Below are 18,064 nucleotides of genomic sequence, written 5' to 3' on the forward strand. Positions count from 1 at the left end.
TGTTATATGCAGTGATGATGGATGATAATGTTATATGTAGTGATGATGGATGATGTTATATGCAGTGATGATGGGTGGTGTTATATGTAGTGATGATGGATGGTGTTATATGTAGTGATGATGGATGGTGTTATATGTAGTGATGATGGATGGTGTTATGTGTGGTGATGATGGATGATGTTATATGCAGTGATGATGGGTGGTGTTATATGTAGTGATGATGGATGGTGTTATATGTAGTGATGATGGATGGTGTTATATGCAGTGATGATGGATGGTGTTATATGTAGTGATGATGGGTGGTGTTATATGTAGTGATGATAGGTGGTGGTATATGTAGTGATGATGGATGGTGTTATATGTAGTGATGATGGATGGTGTTATATGTAGTGATGATGGATGATGTTATATGTAGTGATGATGGATGGTGTTATATGTAGTGATGATGGATGGTGTTATATGGAGTGATGATGGGTGGTGTTATATGTAGTGATGATGGATGGTGTTATATGTAGTGATGATGGGTGGTGTTATATGTAGTGATGATGGATGGTGTTATATGTAGTGATGATGGGTGGTGTTATATGTAGTGATGATAGGTGGTGTTATATGTAGTGATGATGGATGGTGTTATATGTAGTGATGATAGGTGGTGTTATATGTAGTGATGATGGATGGTGTTATATGTAGTGATGATGGATGGTGTTATATGTAGTGATGATGGATGGTGCTATATGTAGTGATGATGGATGGTGTTATATGTAGTGATGATAGGTGGTGTTATATGTAGTGATGATGGATGGTGTTATATGTAGTGATGATGGATGGTGTTATATGTAGTGATGATGGATGGTGTTATATGTAGTGATGATTAGACAATAAAATAATAAGTTTAATGCTAAAAATATATACTTTGCTGTACCGTTGTAGTGAAAAACATGGTGGAACTTACATACACCGTTAATGAACTATTGATGGAAGAAGAAGTTTTGGGGACTGAACAGTGAGACAATGTGAAGCCTCCCGGAGGGTGGCGCCCTACCGTGGCCTAGCGAATGGGCGGTGTTTCTGCTAGTTATCTATAAAGTTGTATGTATATCGAGCAGTGGTCCTCCCCACCCTGCTATATGGCAGCGAGACATGGGTCACATACAGGAGGCACCTCAAAGCACTTGAAAACTTTCACCAACATAGTCTACGTTCCATCCTCTGAGTTTGCTGGGAACACAAGAGAACAAATGCCAGTATTCTTGCTGACACCAACTGTAGGAGCATCGAGGCTACCATTATCCATGAACAACTATGCTGGACTGGCCATGTTACCCACATGGACGACAGTAGACTGCCAAAGCAGCTACTTTACAGTCACCTAACGAATAGTAAATAGGAGCACCACACAAAGTGTTAATACTTTAGAATTAGCCCGACTGTCACACTAAGGCAGACAAGCGCCAACGCTAGAAAGACGCTGCTGCCGCCCTTCCCGCACTAGATTTAGTCCTCCACGTGTGCAGCATCAATGGACGACCCTGCTGGTCCCGTATCGGCCTCTTTAGTCACCTCAGAGCTCACCAACAAAGGTGACATACCTAATAACTCATATCATTGTATCATAGCTGGATGATCGTCATACTCGATTCCGAGTGACAGCAAAGTAGTAGTAGTGTGTGTGTGTGTGTGTGTGAGAAGGCCTCACCTGTAGGATATAAATTCCTTGCCAGCCTTATCTGGATCTTATAAAAAGGAAAGTCAAGAACCATGGGTTTCCAAGAGGTAATAAACAACTGTTAGAGATTGACATCTCTTTACTACGAAAATAATCACAATAATTTAACTCTGACACCACTCACACAAATATTAAATAAACAGCACTGGAGTCAAACAATTACTTGAAACAAAACAATCAATACAACAAGTACAGGTATTTCCTACGGCTGCAGATGACTCTTCCTCCTAACCAGCCCGGTGGAATGTTCTGGTAACGCGGTGATCCATTCTCAGGGGGAAGGTCCAGGGCAGCTTCCTCACTTGGCGCCGGCGTTGGTGGGCGATGTCTTGCCACACAGGAGAGAAGCCAGGGCACGAACGGTGGATAGGGCGTGGAGGAAGTGGCGATTATGTGGCAGCCGCGGCAGTAGCTGGAGTAGGTGACCAGAGTTGACAGCCGAATAGTGAAGGACTTGGGAATCAGCCCATGAGCCCGAGGAACCTCAGATGAGTACACAACCAGAGTTAGAATCGAACAGCGGGGAGAAGTAATGGTGATGGCTTGGATTGTGTCTGGCGTGTGACGAGGCAGCAGTGACCTTCTCACCTCTGTCTCCCCCCCCTCCCCCCTCCCCCTTGTGGGGCTGCGAACGAGCGGCGGACAACCATCCCGCTTGTTACAGCCCTTACAGTGTGTGTGTTAATGATATGAACTTTACCCTGCAGGAGCAACTGTTCCCCGGGGGTGAGCGTCATCCTGCGGCAGCTGGCACCCAGACCAGTCTTCCTCCCCCGCCACTCTGAGTCCTCTGCCCTTGACTGGATCTTCATGGGCAGTGAGGGACCTGGAGCCCCTGGCATGTGAGTCTCTCTCTCCACATATTGTGGTGGACTGTACTGTACCGCTCTTGCTCAGCCTCCACACTTGACCATATTCCTCACTATGTTTACTTCTGTGTACAATCGTAACTCACACATCACAATGATCAGTGAACGTGATCAAGAATATATGTATATGCACCAAATGATGGTAAAAAGAACAGTGCTGTACAGTCGTGGAGAAGAGTTCGCTCCCCCTGGTGAAACTGAGTCACGGGAATGAATCTTCGAGCTGACAGTCGTTTTATGTCATTTGGGGTCGATGTTGTTTCATTGTGGGAGGGAGCGGTCTTTTGATCCCGACTGTACATACTGATGTTTGGGGACGTTTCATCAACACCCTGTAGCAACACACCTTACCTGTAGGGAGAGGAAGGTCTGTGTTCACTAGGTCACAGGTGATGGTCAGTGCCGGAATGTTAGAGTGGCTAACAGTAACTTGTGTGTATCAGTGAACATGATATTGTTTTGGTTCCTTCCTTCCATCTAGGGAGAGAAAGATCTTCTTGATGTTAAACTCACTGGGTCAAAAGTCTTGCTCTCTCAACATTGATACTACAGTACAGTACAGTACAGTACAGTATAGTACAGTACAGTACAGTACAGTACAGTAAAGTACAGTATAGTACAGTACAGTATAGTACAGTATAGTACAGTACAGTATAGTACAGTACAGTACAGTACAGTACAGTATAGTACAGTACAGTACAGTACAGTATAGTATAGTATAGTATAGTACAGTACAGTACACTACACTACACTACAGTATAGTACAGTACAGTACAGTACAGTACAGTACAGTAAAGTACAGTATAGTACAGTATAGTACAGTATAGTACAGTATAGTACAGTACAGTACAGTACAGTATAGTATAGTGCAGTACAGTACAGTATAGTATAGTATAGTACAGTACACTACAGTACAGTATAGTACAGTACAGTATAGTATAGTACAGTACAGTATTGTACAGTACAGTATAGTACAGTACACTACAGTACAGTACAGTACAGTACAGTACAGTACAGTATAGTACAGAATAGTATAGTATAGTACAGTAAAGTACAGTACAGTATAGTACAGTACAGTAAAGTACAGTACAGTAAAGTACAGTACAGTAAAGTACAGAATAGTACAGTACAGTATAGTACAGTACAGTATAGCACAGTACAATACAGTACAGTATAGTACGGAATAGTATAGTACAGTACAGTATAGTACAGTACAGTACAGTACAATATACAGTACAGAACAATATACAGTACAGAATAGTATACAGTAATACCCCGATTTACGCAGTCAATTGAACCCGCAGAGTAGCTCGTAAGACGAGAAACGCGTAAATGGAATAACAGAACATATGGGATTAATTGAAATAGAGACTGGGCCGACCCCCAAACTCCACTTTTTCCGACACAATACCTATGTTGTAGTAAAAAATAACATCTTAATTTATGATGGTATGCTCACATAATTAACATTTAAGAGAAATACAGTCGCCAGGTTAATGTCCATTCAATAATGGACTCAACTCCCCTCTTCTCACACTCGCTGGCTCTTCCCTCTCTGAGAAATGTTTGAGTGAAAACACTAGATTTTAAGGTATAGTAATAAATAATACCTCAGACTAAAGTTAGGATAATATAATTGACATTGCTGGATTCCTTGCAAGGTCAGGAATATTTTGAATATACACGTCATATATTTTGCACAAAAGAAAAAATTTTGGCTTTGTAATCAAAATTCTTAAATTAGATCTAAAATTTGTATGTCTAATGCAAATTCCATGATGTTTATATTTAAAATAATCAAATCTTATAAGAATTCCAGCAATGTAAATTATATTCTGACCGGGTAATTTGTATGAATTTTATGAGCTAAACAAATATCTTCAGTAAATAAACAAATTATACTTCACCCGCGTAAATGAGTAAATTCATCGCGTAAATTGGGCATCCCGGTTCTGGCAAGGTACCGCGTAAATGACCAAACTCATAAACGAGAACCGCGTAAATCGAGGTTCAATTGTAGTATAGTATAGTACAGAATAGCATAGTACAGTACAGTACAGTACAGTATACAGTACAGAATAGTATAGTATAGTACAGCACAGCACAGTACAGTATACAGTACAGAATAGTATAGTACAGTACTGTACAGCACAGTACAGTACAGTATACATGTACTCCTCAACTTATGACCTACTCAACTTACAGAATGACCACCCGGACATACGACCTCCGCAGTCGTATAAAATATTTTTCAAATTACGTATTTTCAAGTCCCTACGTTAGTGATCGCGCTGTGTGGTGACAAAATTTTCGTTTGTAATTCCCTTTAAAATGGCTGGCAAGCTTAAAAGTGAGAGTTCTCGTGGTGCTGAAAAGAAAAAGAGACACCAATTTTAGATTTTCTATGTATTATTTTCGCATTTTCGACTTACGACCTGGTCGTCGGTCCCTAACCCCGTCGTAAGTCGAGGATTGACTGTACTTGAACTAGAATATGGGTTTCTGGACCTGATTTTCTCTCTACTGGTGACCAAGATGTTACACAGTACAGCACCCTGCCCTGGGGGAGGGAGAGAGAGCAAGAGGATTTATTTTGTGTTGGGGTCACACAAACAAATGTTCATTATTATTATTATTATTTTTATTATTATTATTTTGTTAGTAATGTATAGGTAATAAGAGCTTTTGTTTGAAATGAAAATATGAACTTCCGTGCACTGAAGATCATGGTGTTACTGGGGTCCTAGGGGAAGGCTCCTCTTGTTTTGTGGGTTAAAAATATTATTCCATTTGGTCATGGTGATGCCATTTTGCGGGAACAGATCCATAAGGTGGGTGTATTACATGCCACTGTCAGCAGTCTTGTCAACTATTGAGTAGGTCATGTGGATGATGTCACTATACCCTGTCCACACTAAGCTGACCCTAAGCTCCGCCCCTCGTCTATAGCTACAAATAGCTGATTGGTTCCCCTGAGTGTTTTACCTCCCCCCTCCCCCGGACTGCTCGTGCACAAGCGAGTATTTAAATCGACCTTTTATGATAAATATTTAAATTTTCTAACTTCCTCTCTGAAGTGCTAATGCCTTGAAATCATTTGCATTTTGATAGTTCAGTTACTTAACATTATTTTAGATAATAACAGGTCTGCTTACCAACTGTGAACACATTTAGTTTAAATTTTTTATGAACCAATCAGCTATTAGTATAGAAGAGGGGCGTGGCATACGGACCAGGTTAGTGTGGAGATACTGTAGTGAGAATGACAGTTTTCAAAATGCTATTCAGTCTAGGTAGAGTACAGTACAGATATACTGTGCAGTCTAGGTAGAGTACAGTACAGATATACTGTGCAGTCTAGGTAGAGTACAGTACAGATATACTGTGCAGTCTAGGTAGAGTACAGTGCAGATATACTGTGCAGTCTAGGTAGAGTACAGTACAGATATCGAAGATGTTAGCCAAAATATTGTTGTGTTCACAGCTGGACTATGTACAGAGGCCCTCCTGGCAGGCTCAGGTGAGTGGTACCAAGACCTGGCACTTCAGACCAGTGCCAGAGTGTCAACAGGTGTGCCAACCCTTCAGTGTCACTGTCAACAAGGGAGATATAAGTAAGTACTGTATGTACTGTAGTCTGCAGGTCACAGTAGAAAAAGAAATGATATAGATTTACAACTGCTCAAATTGATGACAAAACTGAACTCTGAAACAACATTCTTCAGTTGTTAATCTTTGTTGTCTTGCTGACATATTACAGTATGTTGATATTTTACTTTTTGTGAATTATTATTTATTAAATTTCCTGTACTGAGAGAGGACCACTGTTATTATATTCCTCCTGTGATATATGACTAACACTGATCCTCTCTTGCAGTTTTTGTTGATACTAACCAATGGTACCACACGACCTACATCCATGAAGGAGAACTTTCCATCACTATTGGATCTGAGTATGACTAGTCAGCAACACCATACTGTAGCTGGCCAGAACCTGTTGCTGGTTCCATCAAGTTAAAGAGTGTGTTTCCAGTATTGACATCTGCTGTAACTTATTTCCTTTGGGTTAGTACTGTAAGTATCTCTTGTGGTGCAGAAGGATGAGTTATGTGCCACACTCATGTTCAGCTGTGTTGGGCCTCATTGACAACACCCGACCCAAAGTTATCTAAGAAAGAAGCCCGAGAGTTATGGCCGTCCTTTTGTGAATGGCACCGGGCATGGGGTAATTGAGTACCTGTACAGTGCTGTGTTACCTTATTTATATACAGTACAGTACTGGCATTATTTTAAGATAATTTAGCACAGAATATAATCACTGTCATTCCCAGGTGTTCGGTATACATGTGACCGAGTGAGAAAACAAAAAGAGGTGTCGTGAGGAGGTGGTGTTGGCACACTAAACACTACACTTGTATCCATATTGTTCACTGGAGATGTTTGTCCTACTGTACTGTGATGGTAACTTTAAGAAGAGGGAGTGTCACACATAGGTTGTTGTGGCAGGCATGAATAATAACCAGCAGGTGCCAGATGACAACTGCTGTAAGGCATCACATCAGCTGTCTTACAAGAAAGTGAAGCCAGGATCAACTTTTAGTTTTTTAATCAGAATCTATGTTAACAGCCGGTGACAGTCACCCCTAAAAGCTTTCTCACTCAACAGTTTTGACTCTAAGTTGACCAAACAGATTGACACCATTGAGCAGATACACATTAAACACACTGAAACATAATTGAGTTAATTGCTTCATAAAGGACGTCTACTCTATAGGTCATTCAATTGCTTCATAAAGGATGTCTACTCTATAGGTCATTCAATTGCTTCATAAAGGATGTCTACTCTATAGGTCATTCAATTGCTTCATAAAGGACGTCTACTCTATAGGTCATTCAATTGCTTCATAAAGAACGTCTACTCTATAGGTCATTCAATTGCTTCATAAAGGATGTCTACTCTATAGGTCATTCAATTGCTTCATAAAGGACGTCTACTCTATAGGTCATTCAATTGCTTCATAAAGGACGTCTACTCTATAGGTCATTCAATTGCTTCATAAAGGACGTCTACTCTATAGGTCATTCAATTGCTTCATAAAGGATGTCTACTCTATAGGTCATTCAGTTGCTTCATAAAGGATGTCTACTCTATAGGTCATTCAATTGCTTCATAAAGGACGTCTACTCTATAGGTCATTCAATTGCTTCATAAAGGACGTCTACTCTATAGGTCATTCAATTGTTTACAAAGGACGTCTACTCTATAGGTCATTCAATTGCTTCATAAAGGACGTCTACTCTATAGGTCATTCAATTGCTTCATAAAGGACGTCTACTCTATAGGTCATTCAATTGCTTCATAAAGGACGTCTACTCTATAGGTCATTCAATTGCTTCATAAAGGATGTCTACTCTATAGGTCATTCAGTTGCTTCATAAAGGATGTCTACTCTATAGGTCATTCAATTGCTTCATAAAGAACGTCTACTCTATAGGTCATTCAATTGCTTCATAAAGGACGTCTACTCTATAGGTCATTCAATTGCTTCATAAAGGATGTCTACTCTATAGGTCATTCAGTTGCTTCATAAAGGATGTCTACTCTATAGGTCATTCAATTGCTTCATAAAGAACGTCTACTCTATAGGTCATTCAATTGCTTCATAAAGGACGTCTACTCTATAGGTCATTCAATTGCTTCATAAAGGACGTCTACTCTATAGGTCATTCAATTGCTTCATAAAGGACGTCTACTCTATAGGTCATTCAATTGCTTCATAAAGGACGTCTACTCTATAGGTCATTCAATTGCTTCATAAAGGACGTCTACTCTATAGGTCATTCAATTGCTTCATAAAGGACGTCTACTCTATAGGTCATTCAATTGCTTCATAAAGGACGTCTACTCTATAGGTCATTCAATTGCTTCATAAAGGACGTCTACTCTATAGGTCATTCAATTGCTTCATAAAGGACGTCTACTCTATAGGTCATTCAATTGCTTCATAAAGGACGTCTACTCTAGAGGTCATTCAATTGCTTCATAAAGGACGTCTACTCTATAGGTCATTCAATTGCTTCATAAAGGACGTCTACTCTATAGGTCATTCAATTGCTTCATAAAGGACGTCTACTCTATAGGTCATTCAATTGCTTCATAAAGGACGTCTACTCTATAGGTCATTCAGTTGCTTCATAAAGGACGTCTACTCTATAGGTCATTCAATTGCTTCATAAAGGACGTCTACTCTATAGGTCATTCAATTGCTTCATAAAGGACGTCTACTCTATAGGTCATTCAATTGCTTCATAAAGGACGTCTACTCTATAGGTCATTCAATTGCTTCATAAAGGACGTCTACTCTATAGGTCATTCAATTGCTTCATAAAGACGTCTACTCTATAGGTCATTCAGTTGCTTCATAAAGGACGTCTACTCTATAGGTCATTCAATTGCTTCATAAAGGACGTCTACTCTATAGGTCATTCAATTGCTTCATAAAGGACGTCTACTCTATAGGTCATTCAATTGCTTCATAAAGGACGTCTACTCTATAGGTCATTCAATTGCTTCATAAAGGACGTCTACTCTATAGGTCATTCAATTGCTTCATAAAGGACGTCTACTCTATAGGTCATTCAATTGCTTCATAAAGGACGTCTACTCTATAGGTCATTCAATTGCTTCATAAAGGACGTCTACTCTATAGGTCATTCAATTGCTTCATAAAGGACGTCTACTCTATAGGTCATTCAATTGCTTCATAAATGACGTCTACTCTATAGGTCATTCAATTGCTTCATAAAGGACGTCTACTCTATAGGTCATTCAATTGCTTCATAAAGGACGTCTACTCTATAGGTCATTCAATTGCTTCATAAAGGACGTCTACTCTATAGGTCATTCAATTGCTTCATAAAGGACGTCTACTCTATAGGTCATTCAGTTGCTTCATAAATGACGTCTACTCTATAGGTCATTCAATTGCTTCATAAAGGACGTCTACTCTATAGGTCATTCTATTGCTTCATAAAGGACGTCTACTCTATAGGTCATTCAGTTGCTTCATAAATGACGTGTACTCTATAGGTCATTCCTAAACAGAGTGTAAAGTATTGTCTTATAGGATTATTATTGTAGGTCATTGTGGTCACATTATAATGTATAATAATTATAAATGCTTATATTCTTGATGGTATGTTGTGGGTGACTGTTGTGTAGATGAATGTACTGTACTGTACAAATCAATTACAGTATTTAGTTCGTCTTTACTTATCACAAACAGAGATTCAACAGTACTGTATTATTCTTCAGTGTCTCAGTCTCCAGAAGTGTGGCGTTCAACAGGAGATGGTCTTGTGGGCTAGACTGTGCACCAAGAGTTTTAGCGATGTTTTATAAGTAGAGTTGTAGTTATGACGTGCTGGCTGAGCTGTAAACAAATCCACCTAAGATGCAACGCAACAAAAATAATCTAGTCATTCAAGTCAGTGATATGGAAATTACTATTTTTTAACTCCAGTACAAGTTATGTATATAGACTTAATGTGTACAAATTTGAGACCTGCATTAATACAACCGATTGTAAAGAGGTTTTCTGTACAGATTTTATGAATAATTGTCAGGGATGTTGGTGTCCTCTATAGCTCAGATAAGAGTGGTAATAGACATGATACAGATGAGATTGGTGATTTGGCTTTTTATTTATGTCGTTATGAAATTATTTAATGCTTTGTGTATGGGGTCCTCTCTCTGTGGAATCAAATCATGATGTTAGCCAAATAAAAATATTAAAAGTGGCGTCCCTGTAGTGAAGAGGTGAGTACCTCGTGGAGACTCTGCACGTCTAGGCGTCATCACCGAGGACAGCAGTTGCAGACAAAGTATATCAGTTGTTGAAGTTTAAGTCAACACTTAGAGCACACACAAAGCTTAGTTTATCATGGTATTCTAAGACCATGTGACCCTGTTGATGTTGTAGATGATAAACCATTCAACTGGAAGTTACCAAAATTATTTTCATGAGCCTTTTCCCATGGCAACAAAGAACATTACTGTATGTAAGTTTGTAAAAGCCCAATTAAGGATATTTTCGTATTTAAGAGAAACAAGTGAAAATCATTAGTATACTTGGTTTGTCACTCTAGGGAAATGGAGCTTTACTTGTGTGAAGCTTAGTTGAGGTGTCAGAGATGGCTACTTCATATACAGTACTAGTGTCTGTGTAAGACTTATGTTGTGTCTATGTTCGTCTTTGGTACCCCCAAAATGTTCTACACTACTGAGGGTATACACAAACACTTGTTATCTTAAAAATAGGTTCTTATTATCGTACGGGAGATATATACAGATGGACCAAGAAGCTCGCTTCCACACCATAAGGACTGGTGGTCTCCACTCTATGTATCACTGCGCGCTGGCGTGTACAGATGCCAGCATTCACAAGCTGAATACATAAAATGTAAATATGATAATTCATATACATAACATGGTGCATAATAAATGGAAATATTACATAGGATTAATACATGTTCTGTAATACTTTACTATACATAATTAATAGGGTAATATAAGTATACACAGCTTAAGGTACTACTTCGTGTCCATATTATACATTGTGTACTGAAGATGTCCCCAGTGAACTTTTACAGGATGTTTACACAGAGGTGATGGCATATATTACAAGTCTCTTAGTGTGTCATTTCTCTGTGAGTTAAGGGGAGAATACAGTACAGTCCTGTCACCTCATCTGCTGCTCCACACACCTGAGATACAGACTCATTATTCTAAACCATTTATGGACAGAATAATACATTAGTCTCTACTGCTTGAGGTTCATGGAGCAGCAGGAGAGAAGACAGGACTTTTGTTGGTGACTGTACATGAGGCAGTGAGAGGGATGAGTGTACAGGAGCTCAGTCATCAACTATATCTCATTAAGACTCTGGTTCTGCTGGACAGTTATGGTTCATCATATGCTAATATGTATTTTTTTTTTAATTGAATGTACCGGCAACCCCATTTACGTAGTGAATATTTATAGGTGAACCCACAGTACTGTACCAGCCATCTGAACATGACACACACACACACACACACACACACACACAGAGGAGAGTTGTGTTCTATACACTACAGAATCTGGGAGCCTTTTAGGTTTTGTTTTATGGTAAGCTGATAGGGACGTGTTTATTCCTGTATGTACTGTACTAGGAGCACTTAAAAATTCACCTCTCCCAGCTTATTTCACCTGACAGATAACCACCCAATCCTAACCCCTCCCCCCTCCCCCCTCCCTCCTCCCCCCTAGGTAGCATTAGGGTGCTTAGTCATCAGGTGAAATAAAGCTGGGGGAAGGCTAATCTTCAGGTGATCCGTGTACTGCTAGAGCTCACATCAGTATGGAATATTTATATTGGGGGAACATCGTGAGACTAGTTGGTTATTATTATGCATGAAATACCTGTCTGTTGTTATACTGTACATTCATAAATATGTGTTTACTGAATTATTTATTCTTAACCCCTTGTCGTGCATTAGTCAAATCAAATGTTAAAGTGGCGTGGCGTCCCCGTAGTGAAGGGGCTAATGTGTCATCAGAGAGGTTTTTATTGTAAACTGTCTGTTAATTGTATTCATAGTAGGTGGATAATATAATTTGTGTGTGTGTGTGTGTGTGTTCATTGTACAAGTTGCATAAAAGTGAGCTTAGAATTGTACTGTACAGTATTGGTGATTATAATGTAAAGTGTTGGTGGCTCTCTGTATTATATCTTACCATTATGAGGTCTTCTTGCTTCATGTAGAGTCAATCACATATTCTATTCTCATATTGAAAACTTGTTCTTTTTCCTACAGTACAGACGGTCCTTTACTCATGCACAAGTTACGTTCCTGAGGCTTATTTGTAAGTCCAATTGTATGTAAATCCAACATTACTCTTGTAGATACCAAACATATTGTAAAAAATGAGAAGATAATGGATGTTTAGTACAGCTATACCCTACAATGCAGCCGTAAGACCACATTAAACACCTGTTCTGGAAGGTAACCCCCGCACTGATGTTTGTACACTGTATCTCTGAAAGTTTGTAAGTCGAATGTTCTTAAGTAAAGGAACACCTGTATATGGCCGTCTCTCTTAGGTATTTACAGGTGTGTACTCAGTCCACCTCAGTTTGAATGGTTACCTTACTTTATAGCTAAAGATGAGAAGGTGGTTGAGTGCATCCCCAAGCTTAGTATATTGTGGGGTATATTCTTGCTGTCACTCTGTGTTTTTTTTATATCATACTGTAGTTTCCTGCACAGTAACTTATCCTGTCTACATCAAAGCTTGACTGGCCTTTACTGTGGAGGTGCATTAACAAGTACAGTACAGAGAAGACTATTGATTTGGGATTAAGATGTTCAAGGTGTCCCACATGTTGTTTATACTACTGTATTGTACCTTTAGTTCATGTGAGAGTAAAGTAGTGACTCACTGAATTTAACATGTGGAAATCCGATGCCTTCGGGGAAATTTAATCTTATTTTAAAAGTAACATAGTTCGTGAACTCTTTTAAAAAGAGAAACAATAATTCCAAATGTGTTTAATAGTTTTGTTGCTCCAAGTCCCGGCTTGACACAGACTTGAGGAAGGTGTGTCAGTTCACAGAAAATGAGTGAAAATAATGAGTTACTTGTTTATTTGTTTCATTATCATCAGCACTATTGTTTTACCTTGTCAACATAATCAACTGTTGTTGTGTCATCACTGTCAACATAATCAACTGTTGTTGTGTCATCACTGTCAACATAATCAACTGTTGTTGTGTCATCACTGTCAACATAATCAACTGTTGTTGTGTCACCACTGTCAACATAATCAACTGTTGTTGTGTCACCACTGTCAACATAATCAACTGTTGTTGTGTTGTGTCATCACTGTCAACATAATCAACTGTTGTTGTGTCATCACTGTCAACATAATCAACTGTTGTTGTGTCATCACTGTCAACATAATCAACTGTTGTTGTGTCATCACTGTCAACATAATCAACTGTTGTTGTGTCACCACTGTCAACATAATCAACTGTTGTTGTGTCATCACTGTCAACATAATCAACTGTTGTTGTGTCATCACTGTCAACATAATCAACTGTTGTTGTGTCATCACTGTCAACATAATCAACTGTTGTTGTGTCATCACTGTCAACATAATCAACTGTTGTGTCATCACTGTCAACATAATCAACTGTTGTTGTGTCACCACTATCAACATAATCAACTGTTGTTGTGTCACCACTGTCAACACAATCAACTGTTGTTGTGTCACCACTGTCAACATAATCAACTGTTGTTGTGTCACCACTGTCAACATAATCAACTGTTGTTGTGTCACCACTGTCAACATAATCAACTGTTGTTGTGTCACCACTGTCAACATAATCAACTGTTGTTGTGTCACCACTGTCAACATAATCAACTGTTGTTGTGTCATCTCTGTCAACATAATCAACTGTTGTTGTGTCACCACTGTCAACATAATCAACTGTTGTTGTGTCACCACTGTCAACATAATCAACTGTTGTTGTGTCATCACTGTCAACATAATCAACTGTTGTTGTGTCATCACTGTCAACATAATCAACTGTTGTGTCAACCACTGTCAACATAATCAACTGTTGTTGTGTCATCACTGTCAACATAATCAACTGTTGTTGTGTCACCACTGTCAACATAATCAACTGTTGTTGCGTCATCACTGTCAACATAATCAACTGTTGTTGTGTCATCACTGTCAACATAATCAACTGTTGTTGTGTCATCACTGTCAACATAATCAACTGTTGTTGTGTCACCACTGTCAACATAATCAACTGTTGTTGTGTCACCACTGTCAACATAATCAACTGTTGTTGTGTCACCACTGTCAACATAATCAACTGTTGTTGTGTCATCACTGTCAACATAATCAACTGTTGTTGTGTCATCACTGTCAACATAATCAACTGTTGTTGTGTCATCACTGTCAACATAATCAACTGTTGTTGTGTCACCACTGTCAACATAATCAACTGTTGTTGTCATCACTGTCAACATGTCAACCACTGTCAACATAATCAACTGTTGTTGTGTCATCACTGTCAACATAATCAACTGTTGTTGTGTCATCACTGTCAACATAATCAACTGTTGTTGTGTCACCACTGTCAACATAATCAACTGTTGTTGTGTCATCACTGTCAACATAATCAACTGTTGTTGTGTCACCACTGCCAACATAATCAACTGTTGTTGTGTCACCACTGTCAACATAATCAACTGTTGTTGTGCCACCACTGTCAACATAATCAACTGTTGTTGTGTCACCACTGTCAACATAAGCAACTGTTAATGTGTCATCACTGTCAACATAATCAACTGTTGTTGTGTCATCACTGTCAACATAATCAACTGTTGTTGTGTCACCACTGTCAACATTATCAACTGTTGTTGTGTCACCACTGTCAACATAATCAACTGTTGTTGTGTCACCACTGTCAACATACTCAACTGTTGTTGTGTCACCACTGTCAACATAATCAACTGTTATTGTGTCACCACTGTCAACATAATCAACTGTTGTTGTGTCATCACTGTCAACATAATCAACTGTTGTTGTGTCACCACTGTCAACATAATCAACTGTTGTTGTGTCACCACTGTCAACATAATCAACTGTAGTTGTGTCATCACTGTCAACATAATCAACTGTTGTTGTGCCATCACTGTCAACATAATCAACTGTTGTTGTGCCATTAGTGTCAACATAATCAACTGTTGTGTCATTAGTGTCAACATACAATACAATTTCCTGCATCTCATTCACTGCATAACTTTTGTAAAATATCATTACTGTACAGTATTGTATTGTAGACTCCTTTCAAGAAATTCCCTGAAGTGTGTGTACATAAGAACTGTCATCCCCAGAAGGTAGTATTTGCCTCGTTCTATAGTGGACACATTGAGTTCTTACTGTTACAACACAAACTTCTATTCCAGCAATTGTTTTTACTTCAAATCAGATGTTACAAGTTTGTAACGAATGTAGGATGTATGGACCAGATATTTGGGCCATAGATGTTTGGACCACATGTTTGGGCCATAGATGTTTGGACCACACGTTTGGACCATAGATGTTTGGGCCATAGATGTTTGGACCACATGTTTGGGCCATAGATGTTTGGACCACACGTTTGGACCATAGATGTTTGGGCCATAGATGTTTGGACCACATGTTTGGGCCATAGATGTTTGGACCAATAGATACTTGTTTGGGCCATAGATGTTTGGACCACATGTTTGGGCCATAGATGTTTGGACCACACATTTTGGATAGATGTTTTGGACACATGTTTGGGACCACATGTTGGGCCAGGCCAGATGTTTGGACCACGTGTTTGGAGCCATAGATGTTTGGGCCATAGATGTTTGGACCACATGTTTGGGCATACATGTTGGAGCCATTTGGACCATAGATGTTTGGGCCATAGATGTTTGGACCAGATATTTGGGGCCATAGATAGGCGTTTGGACCACACATAGGTGTTTGGGCCACATGGTTCGGCCATAGATGTTTTGGACCACATGTTTAGTGGGCCATAGATGTTTGGACCACATGAATGTTTTTACCAGATATTTGGGCCATAGATGTTTGGGCCACATGGTTGGGCCATTGGACACGTGTTTTTTGGAGCCACCATGTTTGGGCCATATGATCAGACCACACGTTTGCCCACATGGACACACATGTTCAGACCCACATGTTTAGGTGTTTCCCAGGCCACATGGTTGGGCCATAGATGTTTAGACCAGATATTTGGGCCATGATATTTGGGCCATAGATGTTTGGACCACATAGATGTTTGAGTTTGGGCCATATGTTGGACAGATGTTTGGGCCATAGATGTTTGAGCCACATTTGGGCCATAGATGTTTGGACCATTTGGGCCATGATGTTTGGACCACATGTTTGGGCCATAGATGTTGGGCCGCAGTTAGACCAGATATTTGAGCCATATGTTTTGGGCCACATGGTTGGGCCATAGATGTTGGACCAGATATTTGGGCTATAGATGTTTGGACCACATGTTTAGATGTTTGAGCCATATGGTTGGGATGTTTGGATGTTTTGGGCCATGCCATGGATGTTTCACATGTTTGGGCCAGATGTTTCAGACCCAGATATTTGGAGCTATAGATGTTTGGACCACATGTTTGGTGCATAGATGTTTGGACCACATGTTTTGGGCATAGATGTTTGGACCACATGCCATAGATGTTTGGACCACATGTTTGGGCCATGGTTGGGTCATGTTTGAACCACAACATGATGTTTTGGACCACACATGTTTCATAGATGTTTGGACCACATGTTTAGACCACATAGATGTTTGAACCACATGTTTGGATATAGATTTTTTGAACACATGTTTGGACCACATGTTTGGGCCATAGATGTTTGGACACATGTTTGGGTCATAGATGTTTGGACCACATGTTTAGGCCAAGATGTTTCTGTTTGGGCCATAGATGTTTGGACCATGTTTGGGTCATAGATGTTTGGACCCATGTTTGTTTGGGCCATAGATGTTTGGACCACACATAGATGTTTTTTGGGGATGTTTTGAACCACATGTTTGGGTCATAGATGTTTGAACCATGTTTTGGACCATGTTTGGGCCATAGATGTTTGGACCACATGTTTGGGTCATAGATGTTTTGGACCACATGTTTGGGCCATAGATGTTTGGGCCATAGTTTGTTTGGACCACATGTTTGGGCCATAGATGTTTGGACCACATGTTTAGACCACATGTTTTTGGGTCATAGATGTTTGAACCACATGTTTGGACCACATGTTTGGTATAGATGTTTGGACCATGTTTGGGTCATGTTTGAATATAGATGTTTGAACCACATGTTTGGGTCATAGATGTTTGAACCACATGTTTTGGGTCATGGATGTTTGAACCACATAGATGTTTGGACCATGACCCCTTGGGCCATAGATGTTTGGACCACATGTTTGGGTCATAGATGTTTGAACCACATGTTTGGGTCATAGATGTTTGAACCACATGTTTGGGTCATAGATGTTTGGACCAGAGATGTTTGAACCACACATGTTTTGGGTCACATGTTTGGGCCATGTTTGGGCCACATGTTTGGGCCATAGATGTTTGAACCACATGTTTGGTCCATAGATGTTTGAACCACATGTTTGGGCCATAGATGTTTGGACCACATGTTTGGGTCATAGATGTTTGAACCACATGTTTGGGCCATAGATGTTTGGACCACATGTTTGGGCCATAGATGTTTGAACCACATGTTTGGTCCATAGATGTTTGAAGCACATGTTTGGGCCACTTGTTTGGACCACATGTTTGGGCCATAGATGTTTGAACCACATGTTTGGGCCATAGATGTTTGGACCACAT

The 18,064-nt window shown here is 39.7% G+C and overlaps 2 protein-coding genes across 2 annotated transcripts; one reads left to right on the plus strand and one right to left on the minus strand.

The window, feature by feature from the left end:
* Positions 1-2,422: 2,422 nt before the first annotated feature.
* LOC121875654 lies at positions 2,423-9,445 on the plus strand (the record flags this gene model as incomplete). The annotated part of the gene is made up of 5 exons (XM_042380276.1): positions 2,423-2,568; positions 5,131-5,140; positions 6,080-6,209; positions 6,473-7,483; positions 7,863-9,445. Coding segments are annotated over 4 exons (372 nt in total), but the record flags the coding sequence as incomplete, so codon positions are not given.
* Positions 9,446-13,315: 3,870 nt separating this feature from the next.
* Positions 13,316-15,441, minus strand: LOC121875655 (dentin sialophosphoprotein-like). Its single transcript, XM_042380277.1, has 2 exons — positions 14,688-15,441; positions 13,316-14,079 (listed from the first exon to the last, which is right to left on the minus strand). The coding sequence occupies exons 1-2, from the start codon at positions 15,439-15,441 to the stop codon at positions 13,316-13,318; spliced, it is 1,518 nt and encodes a 505-aa protein (XP_042236211.1).
* Between the last annotated feature and the right edge of the window lie 2,623 nt (positions 15,442-18,064).

Source organism: Homarus americanus, unplaced genomic scaffold, assembly GCF_018991925.1.
Source record: "Homarus americanus isolate GMGI-L3 unplaced genomic scaffold, GMGI_Hamer_2.0 scaffold22250, whole genome shotgun sequence".
NCBI lineage: Eukaryota > Metazoa > Arthropoda > Malacostraca > Decapoda > Nephropidae > Homarus > Homarus americanus.

Coding starts and splice junctions, on each gene's coding strand:
- LOC121875655 (XM_042380277.1), bottom strand. CDS start 15,441: ATGCAGGAAATTGTATTGTATGTTGACACTAATGACACAACAGTTGAT. Junction 14,080..14,687: donor AGTTGATTATGTTGACAGTG/GTTGACATGTTG, acceptor ATGTTGACAGAG/ATGACACAACAACAGTTGAT.